General features: G+C 54.2%; 5 protein-coding genes across 5 annotated transcripts; 2 read left to right on the top strand and 3 right to left on the bottom strand.

The window, feature by feature from the left end:
• Window positions 1–755: 755 nt before the first annotated feature.
• Window positions 756–8061, top strand: NCS54_00409700 (Hypothetical protein; the record flags this gene model as incomplete). The annotated part of the gene is made up of 3 exons (XM_053149646.1): window positions 756–1211; window positions 1262–7546; window positions 7600–8061. 3 exons carry the CDS (start codon window positions 756–758, stop codon window positions 8059–8061), a joined length of 7203 nt encoding a protein of 2400 aa, XP_053005621.1.
• Window positions 8062–8589: 528 nt separating this feature from the next.
• On the bottom strand, window positions 8590–10420 carry NCS54_00409600 (Hypothetical protein; the record flags this gene model as incomplete). Its single annotated transcript, XM_053149645.1, has 2 exons — window positions 8590–9522; window positions 9578–10420. 2 exons carry the CDS (start codon window positions 10418–10420, stop codon window positions 8590–8592), a joined length of 1776 nt encoding a protein of 591 aa, XP_053005620.1.
• A 1634-nt stretch (window positions 10421–12054) lies between these two features.
• Window positions 12055–12594, bottom strand: NCS54_00409500 (Altered inheritance of mitochondria protein 11; the record flags this gene model as incomplete). Its single annotated transcript, XM_053149644.1, has 1 exon — window positions 12055–12594. The coding sequence occupies one exon, from the start codon at window positions 12592–12594 to the stop codon at window positions 12055–12057; it is 540 nt and encodes a 179-aa protein (XP_053005619.1).
• Window positions 12595–12927: 333 nt separating this feature from the next.
• NCS54_00409400 (Hypothetical protein) lies at window positions 12928–14601 on the bottom strand (the record flags this gene model as incomplete). Its single annotated transcript, XM_053149643.1, has 3 exons — window positions 12928–13040; window positions 13092–13972; window positions 14432–14601. The coding sequence occupies 3 exons, from the start codon at window positions 14599–14601 to the stop codon at window positions 12928–12930; spliced, it is 1164 nt and encodes a 387-aa protein (XP_053005618.1).
• A 1263-nt stretch (window positions 14602–15864) lies between these two features.
• Window positions 15865–17269, top strand: NCS54_00409300 (Fe2OG dioxygenase domain-containing protein; the record flags this gene model as incomplete). The annotated part of the gene is made up of 4 exons (XM_053149642.1): window positions 15865–16238; window positions 16422–16498; window positions 16876–17093; window positions 17201–17269. The coding sequence occupies 4 exons, from the start codon at window positions 15865–15867 to the stop codon at window positions 17267–17269; spliced, it is 738 nt and encodes a 245-aa protein (XP_053005617.1).
• Between the last annotated feature and the right edge of the window lie 216 nt (window positions 17270–17485).

Genomic DNA, 17485 nt, shown 5'->3' with positions numbered 1-17485 from the left:
TGATAGCCAAGCACATCTAGGTTGCCACACAGTCAAGGGGCCGACGAGTTCGTCTTGCAAGAGAGGAGCGGCGAGAACTGGGCGTTGGTAGGAAGCTACCTAATCTTGTGCGCGAGTCGCTTGCGATGGTGTCGAGCCTGGCGGATCAGGAGAATGGATGTCGTCCTTCCAGACAATGCTCTAGACTTATCAAGGTCGAATCTAAAGGGAGAAGCAGTTAATTCGGTTAGTAAGGCCCGAGGTGCCTGGCATCGCTGATGATGAAAAGCACAAGAATTATCGATCGCCACGAGACGCGCGACACAGGGATCTTGTGAGAGGTGAAGCGACAAGATCGAAATTCAGTCGCTTCTTGAGCTGCGGCTCGGCTAGTCCGGTTAAGGTTAGCGTGGCGGTTCCGCATTGCGTCGTTCACGTGATTTAGCTTTGTTTACTTTGACCTCCAACGGCCCCGGCAACGCGACCACATGTATCAGTGCGACTGGCCCGTTCCTTCGCAGCCCAAGGTGCATTTTAACCCCAGACTTGCATTGCATTGCTTGATGACATTCCTCATGAAGGGGTAGATTCACTCGGAGCGCAAGTGCCCTTTATTGTTTTACTTTCTACACGAAGATATTAAGCTTCTTGCTCCCCTTGTTCCCCGTCCCGCCCACTTTGTTTACTTGCGCAGGTACATCCACCACCCACGTCGAGTCCGGCACACCATTCTACGATCCCACAACGCCAGTTGCTGTTGATGCGGTCGCTCTATCATGGCCTTCAACGGCGCTGGATCTACGCATCGGCGCAGTAATCCCTTTGCGAGAGCTCCTTCCGGTTCGCCCGCCGCGAGCCAAGCTATCCGACCGAAATCTGCCATCTTCTCCTCCCCCTCACAAATCCCCGGACTATCGACACCACCTCCGCACAACAGAACATACTCGAATGGGTCGGTATCAGCATCCCAGGGCCTGCCTGGGGCCGTATCACGGCAGCATCGCAGTGACTCCAAGAGCGGAACACCGACGTCGACCACATTCGCGCCGTCGTTCATCAAGACAGAAGAGATGAGACGGAGTTCGGATACAATCAAGGGCATTGAAGGTGAAAACGACTTCTCTGGAAAACGCTATGTATGGGTTAAGGATCCACAGGCGGCTTTCGTCCGCGGGTGGATTGTGGAGGAATTGGAGGGAAACCAGTTGCTTGTACAATGCGACGATGGAACTGTAAGCACATCCTCGCTGGCAGCCAGTTGCATCTGCTAATCAGTATTCAGCAACGAGAAGTCGATGCCGAGAGCGTCGACAAAGTGAACCCCGCCAAGTTCGATAAAGCAAACGATATGGCCGAGTTGACACACCTGAACGAGGCATCCGTTGTCCACAACCTGCACATGAGATATCAGGCCGATCTGATATATACATATTCGGGACTTTTCCTTGTCACAGTCAATCCGTATGCGCCGCTACCCATTTACAACAACGACTACATCAACATGTACCGGGGACGAAGCCGGGAGGATACCAAGCCTCACATCTTCGCCATGGCTGATGAGGCCTTCCGGAACCTCGTTGAGGAGGGCAAGAACCAGAGCATCTTGGTGACGGGAGAGTCTGGTGCTGGCAAGACCGAAAATACAAAAAAGGTCATCCAGTATCTCGCCGCTGTTGCTCAGTCAGACTCGGCCCTGAAGAATAAGGGGCAGCACTCGAACCTTTCTCAGCAAATCCTGCGAGCCAACCCAATTCTTGAGGCCTTCGGCAACGCCCAAACTGTGCGCAACAACAACTCTTCACGTTTCGGCAAGTTTATTCGCATTGAATTCACCCGGAATGGCGCCATTTGCGGAGCCTTCATCAACTGGTATCTTCTGGAGAAGTCAAGAGTCGTCCACATAAACCCTCACGAGCGAAACTATCATGTTTTCTACCAACTTCTGAAAGGCGCCACTCATAGCACCAAGCGAGAGTTCATGCTTGATGGGCTTGGTGTTGAGGATTTCAACTACACGCGAGACGGACATGACACCATTGTGGGCGTGTCAGATCGCGAAGAGTGGGAGTCACTCATGGAGGCCTTTGACGTCATGGGATTCACCAACGAGGACCAGGCATCAATCTTGAGGACTGTGGCAGCTGTGCTGCATCTGGGCAATATCAACGTCGTCAAGGAGAGTCGGGCCGCAGATCAGGCCCGTCTCGCTCCGGACGCAAAGGTCCAGGCTGCCAAGGTTTGCAAGCTGCTCGGTGTACCCTTAGAGCCATTCCTTCAGGGTCTGCTCCATCCCAAGGTCAAGGCTGGTCGTGAATGGGTTGAAAAGGTCCAGACTCCTGAGCAGGTTCGCCTAGGTCTGGATGCCTTGTCGAAGGGTATATACGAACGAGGATTCGGTGACCTTGTCACCCGAATCAACCGTCAACTTGACCGGAATGGTATGGGTCTCGATGATTCGCACTTTATCGGAGTTCTTGATATCGCTGGATTTGAGATTTTCGAACAGAACAGCTTCGAACAGTTGTGCATCAACTACACCAACGAGAGGCTTCAGCAGTTCTTCAACCACCACATGTTTGTTCTGGAGCAGGAGGAATATGCCCGAGAGCAGATCGAGTGGAAGTTCATTGACTTTGGGCGCGATCTACAACCCACCATCGACTTGATTGAACTCTCAAACCCTATCGGTGTCTTCTCTTGCCTGGACGAAGACTGTGTCATGCCCAAGGCCACAGACAAGTCCTTCACCGAGAAACTCAACTCATTATGGGACAAGAAATCTGCCAAATACCGGCCGTCCCGTCTTGGACAAGGCTTCATTCTTACGCACTACGCCGCCGAGGTCGAGTATTCCACTGAGGGGTGGCTGGAGAAGAACAAGGACCCCCTGAATGATAATGTCACACGCCTTCTCGCCGCCTCGACAAACAAACACATCGCGGCTCTCTTCGCCGACTGTGCTGAGTCGGAGGATGACCATGGTACCGGAAGAAGTCGCGTCAAAAAGGGGCTTTTCCGAACAGTCGCCCAGAAACACAAAGAGCATCTTCACAGTCTGATGTCAGAGCTCAACTCGACGCATCCCCATTTCGTCCGTTGCATTCTTCCCAACCATAAGAAGAAGCCGAAACAGTTCAACAACCTGCTTGTTCTCGACCAGCTGCGCTGCAATGGTGTCCTAGAAGGAATCAGAATTGCTCGGACAGGCTTCCCCAACCGACTTCCTTTTGCAGAGTTCAGACAACGATACGAGGTGCTCTGTCAAGATCTTCCCAGGGGATACCTCGAGGGACAAGCGGTCGCTGCCCATATGCTTGAAAAGCTTGGGCTCGACCGGGCCCTGTACCGGGTTGGTCTTACCAAGGTCTTCTTCAGAGCGGGCGTGCTCGCTGAGCTCGAAGAACAAAGAGACGCTCTCATTACCGAGATCATGGCCAGATTCCAGTCCGTTGCGAGAGGATTCATCAAGCGACGCGCAGCCTACAAGAGACTCTTCCGGACCGAGGCCACCAGGATTATTCAGAGAAACTTCCATGTGTACCTGGATCTGGCAGACAACCCCTGGTGGCAGCTGATTGTGAAGATGAAGCCTCTGCTCGGTTCCACTCGCACAGCGACCGAGGTCAAGAAGCGAGATGCCATGATCAAAGAGCTCAATGAGAAGATGCAGCTCGAATCGGAGAACCGCCAGAAGCTCGAGGAGGAACGTCGCAACTGCCATGCTGAAATGATGCGTATTCAGCAGACGCTTGAGAGCGAACGAGCACTTGCTTTGGACAAGGAAGAGATCTTCAAGCGCCTCCAGCTCCGAGAAGCTGAGCTTGAGGAGAAGCTTGCAGGTGCCATCGAAGACCAGGAAAGACTAGAGGACGAGCTGGATGGCTTGTTGGAAGCCAAGAACCGTGCCGAGCGAGAGGTCGAGACTTACCGCTCACAACTTGAGCAAGCCGCCACTCTCATCGCCAAGCTGGAGGAAGAGAAGGGCCGTCTGAATGCGAAGATTGCCGAGCTTGAAGACTCACTCGCCGAGGTCACTCAGAAGCAAGCGGAGCAGGCCGAGAAGGAGATTGCACTCCAAGACGAAATCAAGGTGGCGCAAAGTCAGCTGTCCCTGAAGGACAGAAAGGTTCAAGATCTGGAAACAAAGCTGCTCAGGATCGATCAAGATTTGGAAGTGAAGCTTCACACGGCCCAAAAAGAGCTTCAAACCAGCAAGATCCGCGAGTCCACGCTATCCCGTGAGAACCGTGACATCCAAGCGCAGCTTAAGGAGCTGTCGAAGACGTCCACCGATTACGAGGACCTTGTGCGCAAGAAGGAGAGCGAACTAGCCCTTCTGCGAACCGACAAGAAGAACTTTGAGAGCGAGCGGCAGTCTCTCGAGGATCAAAAGAGGTCTCTGACTTCTGAAATGGAAAAGACTGCCGCCAAGTTCCGTGACGCTCAAGCTGAGCTGGTCGCAATGAAGTCTCAGCAATCCCAGTTGGAGCGAGAAGCTGAGGACGCCAAGAACCTTCTTGAGAGACGCTTGTCAGAGGACGCACAGGCTGATCAAAATCGTCAACTGGTCGAGTCTCAAATCAAGGATCTCAAGGATGAATTGTACCAGACACAGATGGAACTGAGCAGGGAACGACAGTCTCGCGATGACGTGCAGCTGCTCGGCGAGCACAAATATCAGGAGCTCAAGGACGAATTCGACCGTCTCAACGAGTCAAAGATCATCATCGAGAAGGAACTCTATGCTCAGCAAGATACCCTACGGCGGACCATGGAGGCTCGAGCAACGGCTGAGCAGGAACGTGAAGAGGCCAGACAAGAAATCCGACGACTTCGGGCAGCAAAGACGCAAGCAGAGGAGGCGCGAGTACAAGCCGAAGTTGCCGGTGAGCGACAAGCATCCAAAGCAGCACGGGAACGTGAAAACAGCCTTCGAAAGGATCTGGACGCGGCACAAGAACGGCTTCAATGGTTTGAAGGCGAGTGTGCCAAGCTCAACCACCAGATCGAAGACCTCAACAAGCTCATCCTAGAGTCGGGCGAATTTGGCCTGAAGAACGACCAGGCCAAAGAGAGACTCGAACGCGAACTGGGCACTGTCAAGAGCCGCTTGATGGCGTCGGAAAACGACAACCGGGCTTTGCTGAACAAGCTTCAGCAAAAGGGGTTGGAGATTGCACGCTCAAGCTCTCGCGCCAGTGAGGCTTCTCGTGGCCAGATCCTGACTCTTCAACGCGAAAAGGCCAGGCTCGAGGAGCAGAACGCCAAGCTCAACAAGCAATTGGGTGAATCTCAGATCGCCATTGCATCCCTCGAGAAGAGGGCTGAGAAGCTGCAACTGAACCTTGAGGACCTCAGCCACGAGGTTGCTCGCGAGGTCAAGTCCAGCAGAAATGCCGAAAAGGCCACTTCGACCTTCACTGCTCAGCTGGCTGAAGCCAACCGAACCATTGAGTCGGAACGGCAACTTCGAACTCAGGCACAGACTACCGTCCGTACACTTCAAGCTTCTCTCGACTCAAGAGACAAGGAACTCGAAGATCTCAGGGCCCAGATGCTCGATGTCTTGAGGACGGTTGATCCGGAAGCCCCTATTCCTCCTCAATCAGACGGCACCGACGAGAAGGTTCTCATCCAAAACTTCGACTTGGTGAGGAAGGTCGAGGAGCTCCAGCAGAACCTCCGTGTGCAAACAGCAGCGAGAACAAACGCCGAGAACCAGCTTGCTGAGCTAAGGGCATCTCGCAACGACACCTCTCCCACTCGACCCAGGCTGGAAGAGATCCATCTCAACGAGGCGCCATTCCAAGGATCACCGACCCAGAGGAGAGCAGCCAAGCTTCATGCTCGAAACTACTCCAACACTTCGACCCCCACGCGCCGCTTCCAGGACTTTGATCCTCTTCAAGACTCCACCCGGTCTGACCGTACAGTCGATACCTTGAGCTTCAACAACCGCATGGATCTCAAGGCCGAGGTTGAGGAGCTCCAGAATCAGCTTCAACTCAAGGAGATGCAGAACCGTCATCTCCAAAGCCAGATTGACCGAAGCACACCTGTTCCAGAGAACTACGACGACCAGAGCCCCTCTCTGCGTCGGATTCAGAAGCTCGAGATAGTCAACAACCGTCTCCACGATATGCTTGATGACTCAAACAAGAAGGTTTCTGCACTGGAAAGGACTATTCGATCAGGCGAGCTGTCATTGCGAGACATTCAGACCCGAACGCACGAAGAGATTCTGGAAGTGCTCAACAGTCAGGAGGATTCGCGCAGGGCCTTGGTTCACAGCCACAAGGACGCTGTGGCCGAGTTGACCGATATCAAGGTTCACTTTGAGCGATTGCGACATGATCGAGCCAAGGCCGAGGTTGAGCTTCGTGACGTTAGGTCTGACCTTGACGAGATGACGATGGCTAGGGAGCAAGAGGCTCAAAGCCGGAACCAACTTCTTCAGGAGTTTGCCGACCTGCAGATTCGTCTCGACGCCGAGACCTCGAAGCTCATCGACGTCACTTCCAGCCTGGACCTATACAAGAGCCGTGCCGACGAGTACTTCGGTAAGCTTGAGCAGGCTGAGATCGCTGTCCTCAAGGCCAGCCGTGCCGAGCAGTTTGCCAAGTCGCAGGCCAAGGAGGCTGAAGATACGTATGCTGTAGTCATGTCTGAGCGTGAGAAGATGGATGCCACCATCGAAGACCTCCAACACCAGAACCAGCGTCTCGAAGAGAAGGTGGAAGATATCTCGACCGATCTGGAGGCAGCTATCCAGGCCAAGAAGCGTCTCCAGCATGAGCTTGAGGATTATCGCAACCAGCGTGCCATGGAGATTGAGGACAAGGAGTCGAGCATGGAGCAGACTCGGAAGAAGTACCAAGCTGAGTTTGCTACCCTCACCAACGAGCTTGACCTTGCTCGCGAGGAGAAACTCTTCAAACAAGCCGAAATCACCCGACTACGCGAAGAGCTCGACGAGCTACGATCCAAGTGGGATGATGAGGTCCTCAACAGTTCGACTTGGTCCAAGGAAAAGTCACGCCTTGAGTCGACCCTGGCTGATGTTGCATCCTCCCGCGACGAAGCCGTGAATGCGCACAATGAGGCCCAAGGCAAGGTCGTCTCACTCTTGTCTCAGGTCCGAACTCTCCGCTCTTCAGTGGACGAGATCGCCGCAGAGCGAGACCTCCTCCTGCGGGAGAAGCGCAACGTCGAGGCACGCCTCGAGGAGGCCAAGGCTGGTCTGGAGGATCTTGTCAAGGGAGAGAGCCCATCTCTTCGCAATGCGGCCAACATGGACAAGGAGATCCTGGATCTCAAGTCGAACCTTGCCCAGCAGGAGGACATTGCCGCTGCTGCTGTTGAGAAGATGAGACGAGCTGAAGCCCTGGTGGCTGAGGTCCAGAAGGATGTCACGGTCGAGCGTGAGACCAGCGCCCAACTGCAGCAGCAGAAGGCGTCGCTGGAGAAGAGCCTGAACGAGGCGCAACTCAAGCTGATTGACCTTGAGACCAAGGGCTACTCCAGCGCGAGCCAAGATGTCAAGTTCCTCCACAAGCGCATTCAGGAGGTGAGTAATGTTGTCCTTTAGATTTACCAGTGCCGATGCTAACCCGTCGACAGCTCGAGTCTCAGCTTGAGGACCAGGAGACTGAGCGCAGCAAGTCCCAGCGATCTGTCCGCAACGTGGACCGTATCGTGAAGGATCTGCAGGGGCGGATTGACCGCAAGGATAAACAGAACGCGCAGCTCTCAGAGGACGTCTCGAGGATGCGCGACAAGGTCGAGAAGCTTCTGACGACGATCGAGGAGCTACAATCCTCCGAGTCGACCAACCAACTGTCTGCTCGAAGAGCTGAGCGCGAACTACGCGAGGAGAAGGAGAAGTCGCTCCGTCTAGAGCGGGAGCTCGAGGGCTGGAAGAACCTGCGGAACGAGAAGGGATCGGGAAGCGTCATCGGCAGCGTCCGGAGTCGCATGGGCCCCTGGAGGGTCAGCGAAGGCGACGATGCGTCCGTTGTTGACATTCCCAAGAGGAAGAGCAGCCTTAGCCGGGTGCCCAGCCTCACCAAGGGCTTCTTGTAAGAGGTGCAAGGGGGGAAGGGAGAGCGAGCATATAGGATACATGAATGGCGCGAACGGTGAAGGGCGTTGAAAGCATTGTTCTGGGCAATTGGTAATGTCAGGGGATCCATCATGGAAGGACAGGCATGGTATAATGGGTTGGCATGGGATGGTATGGCATGGTATCGTATCGTATGACTGAATGGTGTGGATTGTAGCATATGTTTTTGTGTCAGCGTCTTGCGCAAGATATCAACTTTACGTAGTGATAACGAAGAACTTGGTGGCTCATTGTTAATGCATACATATGTATACGTCTATCAACTTTGTAGCAGACTGCCTCATAGCGCCATGGTGCCATCCGTCTTCTTGTTAAGTATTAAACACACAAGGTACTAATACACCTATAACACAACAACAATGATAGCATATGCGTCTGCCTCATGCTGCAGATGCTCTCTTTTGCTCGAGAGCAGAGCCAAGTCAACTCTAAGAGTAACCTCTCCTTTCACAGCCACCATCCTCATCCACCGAACTTCACTGTTGCGCTCAGACAGGAGGATCCTGGGGCGCATATGGATACAGCGGATCAAACACATTTGTTGGATCAAACGGAGGGGCGAGGCCGAAAGGGTCGTTTTGCAGGAATGCGTAGGGAAACATGTTGTATGTCGGTTGGTAGAATGGCTCAGCATACTGCTGAGTATGTGCCTGAGCGAGAGGATATTCTAGAGGTAGCGGTATTTCTTCAAGCGGGTTCGTCGTCGTCGTCATCTCGGTAATCATCTCGGTATCTCCATAGCCATCCTGGGTGTCTGGAGGTGAGTTTCGTGGATGTGTCGGTTCGTTTCTCGTGTCGTTGATAAAAGTAGAATTCTCCTCTAAAGAGCTGGTCTCGAGGGAATCGTCCTCAATAGAGCCATCCCCCATAGAGTCGCCATCTACAGAGTTATCAGTCATAGGGTCATCTTCTATAGAGCCCTCGCCCGTCGCGTTGTCGTCCACCAGCTCATCAGCTTCGTCTTCATCGGCGTCCTCGGCCTCATCTCCCGATTCCATCGAATCCTGCCGTGTTGCTTCCTTTTCCACCTGCAACAACTGTGGAGGAATTTCGTCGCGGTCTTCAAGCTCTCTTCTTGTCCGGACGTTCCTCGTCGCATCAACAAAGTAGGCATCCCCGGCCGTTGTCTCCCACAGAGGCAAGGTTACGTCGTCTGGGTCGCCGTCCGGTCCAGGGAGCATGGGATTCACGCGAAGCTTGCAGCACGTGTGTGGCACTCGATCAGTTGCGTATGCACATCTCGTCCGGTTATCGCGGAGGACGCAGTGGCCTTTGTGCTCAGGACCACGAGGGCACTCATCCAGATCATCGTCTTGCACGTGGTAGTGTTCCATCCACTGGTAGCCCCCAATATAGGACGCCACGAGGTCGAGGTCTGGGTCGTTGAAAGCTGGGCAAGGATCAAGGTTGCAGCAGCTACTCTGCACATCAGTCAACTCGTGCTCTGGACCAGTTTCAAGTAACAAACAAGCATACCGCCGTCGGGCCGGTTCTCCAGTGGAGGTCGAGATCCCCGGCATCGCTGTCGCTCGAGGATTCAAGCCTGTCAACCGCTCCAGGCACCACCTCGTCCCCCATCAACAGCCCCAACAAAGCAAGCTTCTTGGTCAAAGCCTGCCACTGGTTTCGAAAGATGCGCCGTTTCCGTTCCAGGTTTTGTATCTTGGCGTAAGAACTCATCTCCTCGAGATCATGCTTGTCCTTCTTATTCAACCACACATATGAGACCTTATCTGGTGTCTCAGCCATCCAGCGGAAGTAGATGCGAGCTTTGGTTTTCTTCTTTCCCTGAAAGGTGTTGAGCACAGAGCCAACAGCTGCCGCATGGTGTTCGCCTGTTTCGCTTCTCTTGCTGAGTTGAGGGACGAAGCAAATGTAGTCAAACGGCAGCTCAAACAGTCGGAGGGACTCGAGGTCAATAACGGGGACTCGGTTCTCATCGTTATCGATGTTATGTGTCGGCACGAGGCTTCGTTCGACCCAGACCCGGTCTCCTCGCTTATAATCGTGGGTTGCTGCCCTTTCCCCTTGTCTTGGAATCATCTTGGCCTGCCCATCTCGAACAATGACGCCGTGCGCATCGTCCATCAATGGGCCCTCGGGAGCATCGCTGTGCCTCTTGAAGTGCTGGCTGGCCTGTTCCTGAACCCACACCTTGTTTTCGGCGTCCGAGTTGATCTGACGAAGCACAAGCGTGTCGTGGCGTTCATCCGGGGACTCTTGTGGTGAGTTGAGAAAGATGGGATCACCACCATGGCCCTCAACTTTGTACGTGTATCTCCAGACACGGACACGGAAGTCGGGCTCCAAATCATCCATGTTGTCGCTCAGAATCGAATGGGTGCAGATATCATGCCTTTTCCTCAAGAAACCCGAAAGGTAAAATCAAAATCCGACAGGGTGAATTCAGACCCTGAATCGCGGGCGTCATCCACATTATACAAATGCAGCGACTCGACGCACGCTAAAGATGCAAGGAGATCTAGGGATGGAAAGGCAGCTGGTAATCGGCATGAACTGACAAGTCTTTTCTCTGTGGAGTTCCATGGATACCACCCAATGTCCCGCGGCCTCAGCCCCGGATATGGCGGACATGGCATGGCGAGTGTTGACAGAGAGACCAGCAATCGTTGTCACATCCATCCATCGCCTTGTGTCCACAGCCGGATCTGATGTGTCAACCGTCTCCGCAGCCCCTAGGCACGCACGCTTTGGCCAGGAACTCTTGATGGCGCTTACTGAGTGGAGTTGCCAGCAGGGGTGACACTCAATCATCAACCCCAGCTCTGTTGATTGGTCTTGGTATCGCTACCCCAACCTTTTCCCTTCCCGCAGAAACGGACGGACCACCAGTCTTGAAAGTCACTGTGTCAAGGCAAGGTAAAAGGGTGGGTAGGCCGATAGGTCTGGGCGAGCATCCGAGAAGACGGTGAGACGAGGCTGTAACAATGCTGCGAACTTGAAGCCTTTGCCGGAATCGAGGTCAAGTGCCGGCAAAGTATTGCCCCTTTGAGACACAAGAGGCGCCTGGGTGGATCATATTGCTTTTTTTTTCTGTCGACGTCTCTTTCGTTTGGGTAGTTCGTGCCAGGGGTTCGTGTTGGCTACCAACAGCACTGATTCGGTTCCTTGAGTTCGGTCAAAAGGACTCCAGAGATCGAGATCCAAGATCCAGGATTCAACACAAAATACTCAGTGCAGAGGCGGTTAAGGTCTTAGCCTCAACATCATAGTACGTGGCTAGCAGCCGTTGATAAGACTCACCAACGGTGCCGATGGCGGAGCGAGCCGATAGCGTCGATGGCGTCTGCTCGAGGTGTCACAAACATGGCCCATGTGATGTGATCCAGGCCCAGACGGAGCCAAGGGTTAACAGACACCCAGTTAGCCAGTCGCAAGCCGGACTCCATCCTGTCTGCACGCACTGTCTGTCACCTCTGCTTCAGGTGCATCTGATCGGCCGCTCCGATGAGGCGTCCGTATGGTTGACTCTTGTGAACGCTCCACTCAAGCGGCAGATGAACAAGTTGGTGTGGTTGCAGCTGCTTTGCTTCGTCGTGTGCGTGTGCGCCTCTGGGTTTCACATGCCCCAACCTTTACTGGTTGAATGTCTTCTATTTGGTATTCTAGACCCTTCAGAAGCGGCCCGCTTCCACACAGTTCGGTATGTCCTCCATACACCTGTGAAGGAAATCTCCGAGTGACCGAGCAAGACAAGACAGGAGTTTTGGCGTAATGTGCCGTGCTTTTGAATGTCTCAATTCCGCCCCGGCCAAAAATCCTTGAAGACGGGTGGCCAAGTGTTGCTTGTGGTGAGATTGGGGAGTGTGTGCTCCTCGGCGCTGGATAGCTTATCGTACAGAACGGTCATCCGGCCCGCTTCGAATATCGAATCGAGGGGGGGCGGGCCATCAGGACACACTGGTCGACTAGTCTTGATAGAACTGTCGACTTCAGTCCTTGTTGGAGTCGCTTGATGGCTTCTCAGATGCTGTTGGCTTGTCCATGCCAAGTCGAGCCATCAGGTCCTCCATCATCTTCTCCATTTCCTTCTCGTCCTCAGGGTTTACCAACCCCGGCCGACGAATTGCCGCTTGACTTCTCTCCCGCAGCTCTTGAATCGAGGAGAGGTCAAAGCCCCATGATATTCCTCCAACCAACAGGACAGCGAAGCTCATGACATTGAGTGTGGCAAGTCCAAGAGCCTGCACTGCAAGTAGAGACCTATCCGCCGAGTCGAACTTTACCGGCTGCCGATTGGATGAGTAGAACTTGGGGAGGGAATCCAGCCGCCTCCTCAACACTGAGCGTCGTGAGATAGCTACAGATGCAGCCATAAATCCTGCACCAGCGAAAAATAGACCAAATTGCTTGAGTTGACGGGTCCACGGCGGGGATGTTGATGGGACTTCAGTCGGAGCCGCGGTGGCTCGATCAGCTTGAGCCGCAGGGGTGCTGGCTGTGCCCGGCATAGCGGCGTATGTGCTGGCCATTGAATGCCAGATACGCAGGTTTTAGAGAAGCGACACCTCGGTGATTGGTCCAGCCTGTATTCAGATGATGCTGGAGCGCGCTTGATCGAGTTGTTTGTTTTTGTATTCTCTTTCCTTCCAATGTCAAATGCTGAAAATGCACCAGCAGGTTTGCCTTCCCCACCGGAAAAACGGCAACCCGGCAAGTGCATCAATCCATATATGGTTTAGTTGCATTGTTCCTTCCTCGATCCATTGCTCGCTATATACATATTGATTCCCATCAAGCACTGTCCAGGCATCCCAGTCACCAATACACTATCTGCTTCTCTACACTGCCCAACTTGCCAATGTTCATGATTCGAAGCTGTCTGGTGATTCAATACTCGACCCATCGCTCGACCCCGCTAACCCGATATGCTGTGGTTTGTTGTTTCGGTTGAGGTTGATAAACTCTCTTTCGTCCTCTATGCCACCATCAGTCAAAGCCGAGACCAAGATTCGGCTTGGGGACTCACTCTCTAGACGGAACTGATTCGTCACAACGGGTGTCCCGCACGCCATGGGGTTTCGGACAAATCGAGGGATGCATGTGAGTTCTCCAAACGGGATGCCGCTCTTGGGTATTTTATCTTGAGGCGGCGTCAACCTCGCCCGGCAATGGTCCGCCAGTTGGAGGCTCTCGTAGGTTTTGGCATCATCTATCGAGATGGCGCGGCTAAACGTGTCTCGCACTACCTCGTCTTCGTACTCGGCGACGAACTCATGGAGCCCGTCTCCATACAGGAACTGGTACAGGGCCAGGGCGACAAACATGCAGCACTGGACAGGCTTCTTCCTCCGCTGCACTAGCGTGTCCGCCTTTTCGTTGAGCCTCCTTCTGCGCTCGTACTCGAGCACTGACGCATCCGATGCCGGCGTTCCCGGGGGCGGCTTCTCTGGGAGGACCCATGACTGCATCTGCTCGAGATGTGTGATTCTTTGGCCGGAGATGATGGCTTTGCGTGCCGCCTTCAGTATCCTTATGACGCGCGCGCTCGAGACTTTCACCTTGGTCTCTCTTCGAATCACCATCTTGATGTCGCAGATGAGCATGGCAGAGTAGGCCATGACCCTGGACGTCCGGGAGAAGAGTTGATCGAGCTCGGGGTGTTGATGATTGCGATACTGAACCCTTGCGCATACGACCCAATCCCTCCAAAGGGTCTCGAACCGCTGTATCGTGCAGCTCAGTCGCTGCGATGACCGTATGCACACCACGGCTCGAGGCTTTCCCTGCTCGGATGTTTCGCCGAGGGCACGGGCGATGGTGAGAAGGGCGAAGCTGGCAAGCATGTTTCCACAGAGCTGACTAGTGAGTTGGGTGATGGACAGAGTCCCGCGGGAAGAAGAGGTTTGACTTTATTCTCACAGAGCTGCTCGACTTAAGAGCGAGCGATGATCCCCTGGTTACAATCATGGTTGGCCCAGTTGGTTCAGCCAAAGACGCCGCATCTCTAGGCGCATCTGTTTCGACTATCGCGATCCGCGAAGAAGCAATTCTTGAACCATTGGTCCAGGAGCCAGGTTTAAGCCATCTCGGTGCTCTCTCCTTACAGGCACACATGACTAATGGTGCCTCGCTGGTCGCGATCGTTGGGGCTAACGTGACGATAGAACCAGGCACGCAAGTGGGTATCAAGACGAGATGGCAGCGGCCCTGGCTCTCCGGGGGATTATCCTCCAGTCGGGGATTTTGTTGACATGTCTAGGACAAAGAATGAGTTCGATAATTATCGGGGAGGCGACATTAGGCACACACCGAGCGTCGGATCGAGATTGGACATGACATGGATTCGTGGTCGATGCAGGCACAAACCTGGACCGCGGGCTAAAGGCCACGGATCGATGACTAGCAGGGAACAGCCGACTTGCAAAGCGAGCCACCGTATCAGACAGCTGTGCCGCCCATCCGCTCTGGTCCAATAGCCTTGGAAAACGAGACAACAAGACGATACCCGACTCGTAACCAGTTGGTTGCTGTGTCATTCATGGCTTTGGCAGTTCCCACCCAGGGATTCCAAGCGCCTCACCGGTCTCATACACAGGTCAACTTTTGCGTCATGATGTGGAAGAAGAGTTGACTATGCTAGCTGTGGTTCGTTGTCGGGCGGTGCAGTAGATCATGGGAGGCATGCATGTTGCGGGGTGATGGTCCCGCTACAAGGATGTGCCTGCAAATGCCGCCTGCCTTATTTCGACCTCAGCAGCCTAGGCCGGGGCTTTGAGCCTCTGCGAGTCTCTGATCTGAGCCTCTTCCATCAACCAACCATTCTTGTTACCAAGACAGCCAGCGCCAACTGAGTGGGAATGCCGATCCCATCGTCAGAATCAGGCCATCACACGCGTCTCTGTGTTTCTACTGCCGGCTCCAACGACGATCGTATCCATTTCCGCTGGTGATTTCAGCTGCATTGGGGCATCATCCGCCTCACTCATCCCAAGTCCCTGGCGCTGGCTCAACAGGGCGGGACGACCCTCGTCGACCAGGCTAGGTTTCCCTGCCTAGCCTAGCTTAACCAGGCCTGCATATCCAAGCACCTGGACGGCGGACAGACTTCTTTGCCGCCTTCTCTTGCAGCGAGTCATTCGGCCCACTCTTGGTATCTACCAGGTACCAACACAGTCCCTACCTAGTGTGTGCTGGTACCGACCTGCCTAGCTTGGTACGTATATGCGCAAAAAGCAAGTTGAACCTCTCCATCTCATCCACGGTTCCCACCATACCCAATCCTCTACTGCGTGCAGCTCGCGCCTCAGCGTTTGTCCATCCTTCTTCGCAGCTCTCAGCCCTGGCGTTCTCGTGCTTGGGATAGTGAGAGACGAGGGATACTAGTGGCTAGCTGCCTATCGTTCATTAGCTCCAGGTATCAATTGTCCATTACATCTTGCGTCCAGGCCCATACGGATATCGCGCCTAAGTCTCCTGCAAAGGCCTCGTCTCAGTCTCGGGTGCGGTGTCGGCTCCGAACCTCTTCCTTGTACGTACGGACATGGAGTTCCTCGACCGCCAACCAACTTGGCACATTACGCCAAGCTCCTGCTCAGGCCTCTTGTCTTGGTTTCCCCAGTCCTCTTCTGCATCAACTGCTGGATGGGAAAGTGGTACATGGTGCATATGCACATGAGTAACTAATCAACCCTTTTCCAGATTCGCATCTCTATTTCAAATGGTCGTTTCGAGACTCGCCACCCAGACAGACTAGGGCCACCATCGCCAACAACACACTACTTTTGAGCTTCTTCACAGCCATGCCGAAGCCAAAGAGCAAAGCATCGAGGCCAGCCAAGCCTGGGGCCACGGCTCCTCCACCACCTCCTCCTGCCATTCCTCTTTGGCCGGTGTTCAAGCCTCCGCTGCCAATCGTTGACCTGTCTCCTGAACCACATCCGTTGACATCCAAGGTTGTCCTCATTCCCTCCTTCTTCCCGCGTTCCCTCTGTCGCGACTATGTGGCCTTTCTCAAGACCCTCCCCCTTCAGACCACACCGGGTCGTCCAAAGCGGGGCGAGGCAGTCCGAGTCAATGACCGTTTTCAAGTTGACAGCCCAGACTTTGCTCGTCGTCTATGGGAGGAGACAGGGCTTAAGGATGTGTTATTAGATGGTGATGTCGAGGAACGATGGTGAGTCTCAGTTTGATCCGTTTCAAAGTCACTCGCATTGAAACACAGAGCTCGCTCTTGGTCGTCGGGAACCTGCCTGCATCCTACGCTACAGGTGCCGACAGAGAAAAAGCAACTTGGCTGTTTGCGATGGATGGTGTCTGCTAGCCGAGATTGCGGACTGTTGATGACCTTTGTTTACAGGGGCGGTGAGCCTGTCGGCTTGTCTCCCAATATACGGGTGTACCGCTACTCGAAGGGACAGTTCTTCGACTGCCATTGTAGGTGCATCGTCATGTCCCTCAACATGCATTTTGTTCCGCGCACTCAACTCCTCCGTCCCCATCTTCAACACCACCCTCACTTCCGACGTCAGCCCCGTCGACTCTTGCACCAGCCGGTCCCTGATGTCTCACACGGACGCGCTACCGTCGGTCGGGCTGTCTCCGGCTTCTTCTCCCACTCGCCGCGGAGGTGATGGTGTCTGCGGCCCGATTTAGATCGGCCTCGTTGCAGTGCCAAGTCTCTGGCTTATATCCGTCCCCCTGCCACGGCCATGCTGGACATATGGGACACACTTCCTGGACACACACACACTCTCTCTGTCTGCGGGCAACGCAAGGAATCTTGGCTAACCGCTGTGCCCAATTCCCCCTAGATGATGATTCCAACAACCTGATTTTGGACGCGGATCCTCCCCTTCCAGTCCGGACCACCTGGACGCTACTCTTATACCTGACTTCTGCCTCGGAGGGCTGCGTTGGTGGAGAGACGGTGTTTTACACAAACGACCGCAAGCTGGCGCGTGAGGAGATAGCTGTCCCACTCGAGACAGGTATGCTCCTTTTGCATAAGCACGGAGATGATTGTCTCCTCGTAAGGCGTCCCCTTTCCACGTTTTCTCTTCCCCCTCCAACAGTCCCCCCCCGGCCAATACCATGCAAGAAGCGGCTCTGAAGGCTGACTACTTGGCGCTAATCTAGCACGAAGGGCGGGAGGTGACCGCAGGCGAAAAATGGGTCCTCCGCACTGATCTGTGCATCAAGCGGTGATTTGGCGATCGCCGAGTCTTGTCACGGGTTGACTTGAGATTACGGATGACACATGCGGATGGATGGATACATAGGCATCCTTTGGTTCGAGTGCTGCGTACTGTATGGAGATTCTATAGGATAGGTAGGGTGCCTGCCTGCTCTGCTCCTCGGCATGGCATGCAACGCCATGACTCCCAAGGCTCGTCTGTGTCTGCTGTGCAACCCAACCTTTGC

The sequence above is a fragment of the Fusarium falciforme genome, chromosome 3, assembly GCF_026873545.1.
Source record: "Fusarium falciforme chromosome 3, complete sequence".
In the NCBI taxonomy this organism is placed as follows: Eukaryota; Fungi; Ascomycota; class Sordariomycetes; order Hypocreales; family Nectriaceae; genus Fusarium; species Fusarium falciforme.
This window is presented reverse-complemented; position numbering and strand designations above follow the sequence as displayed.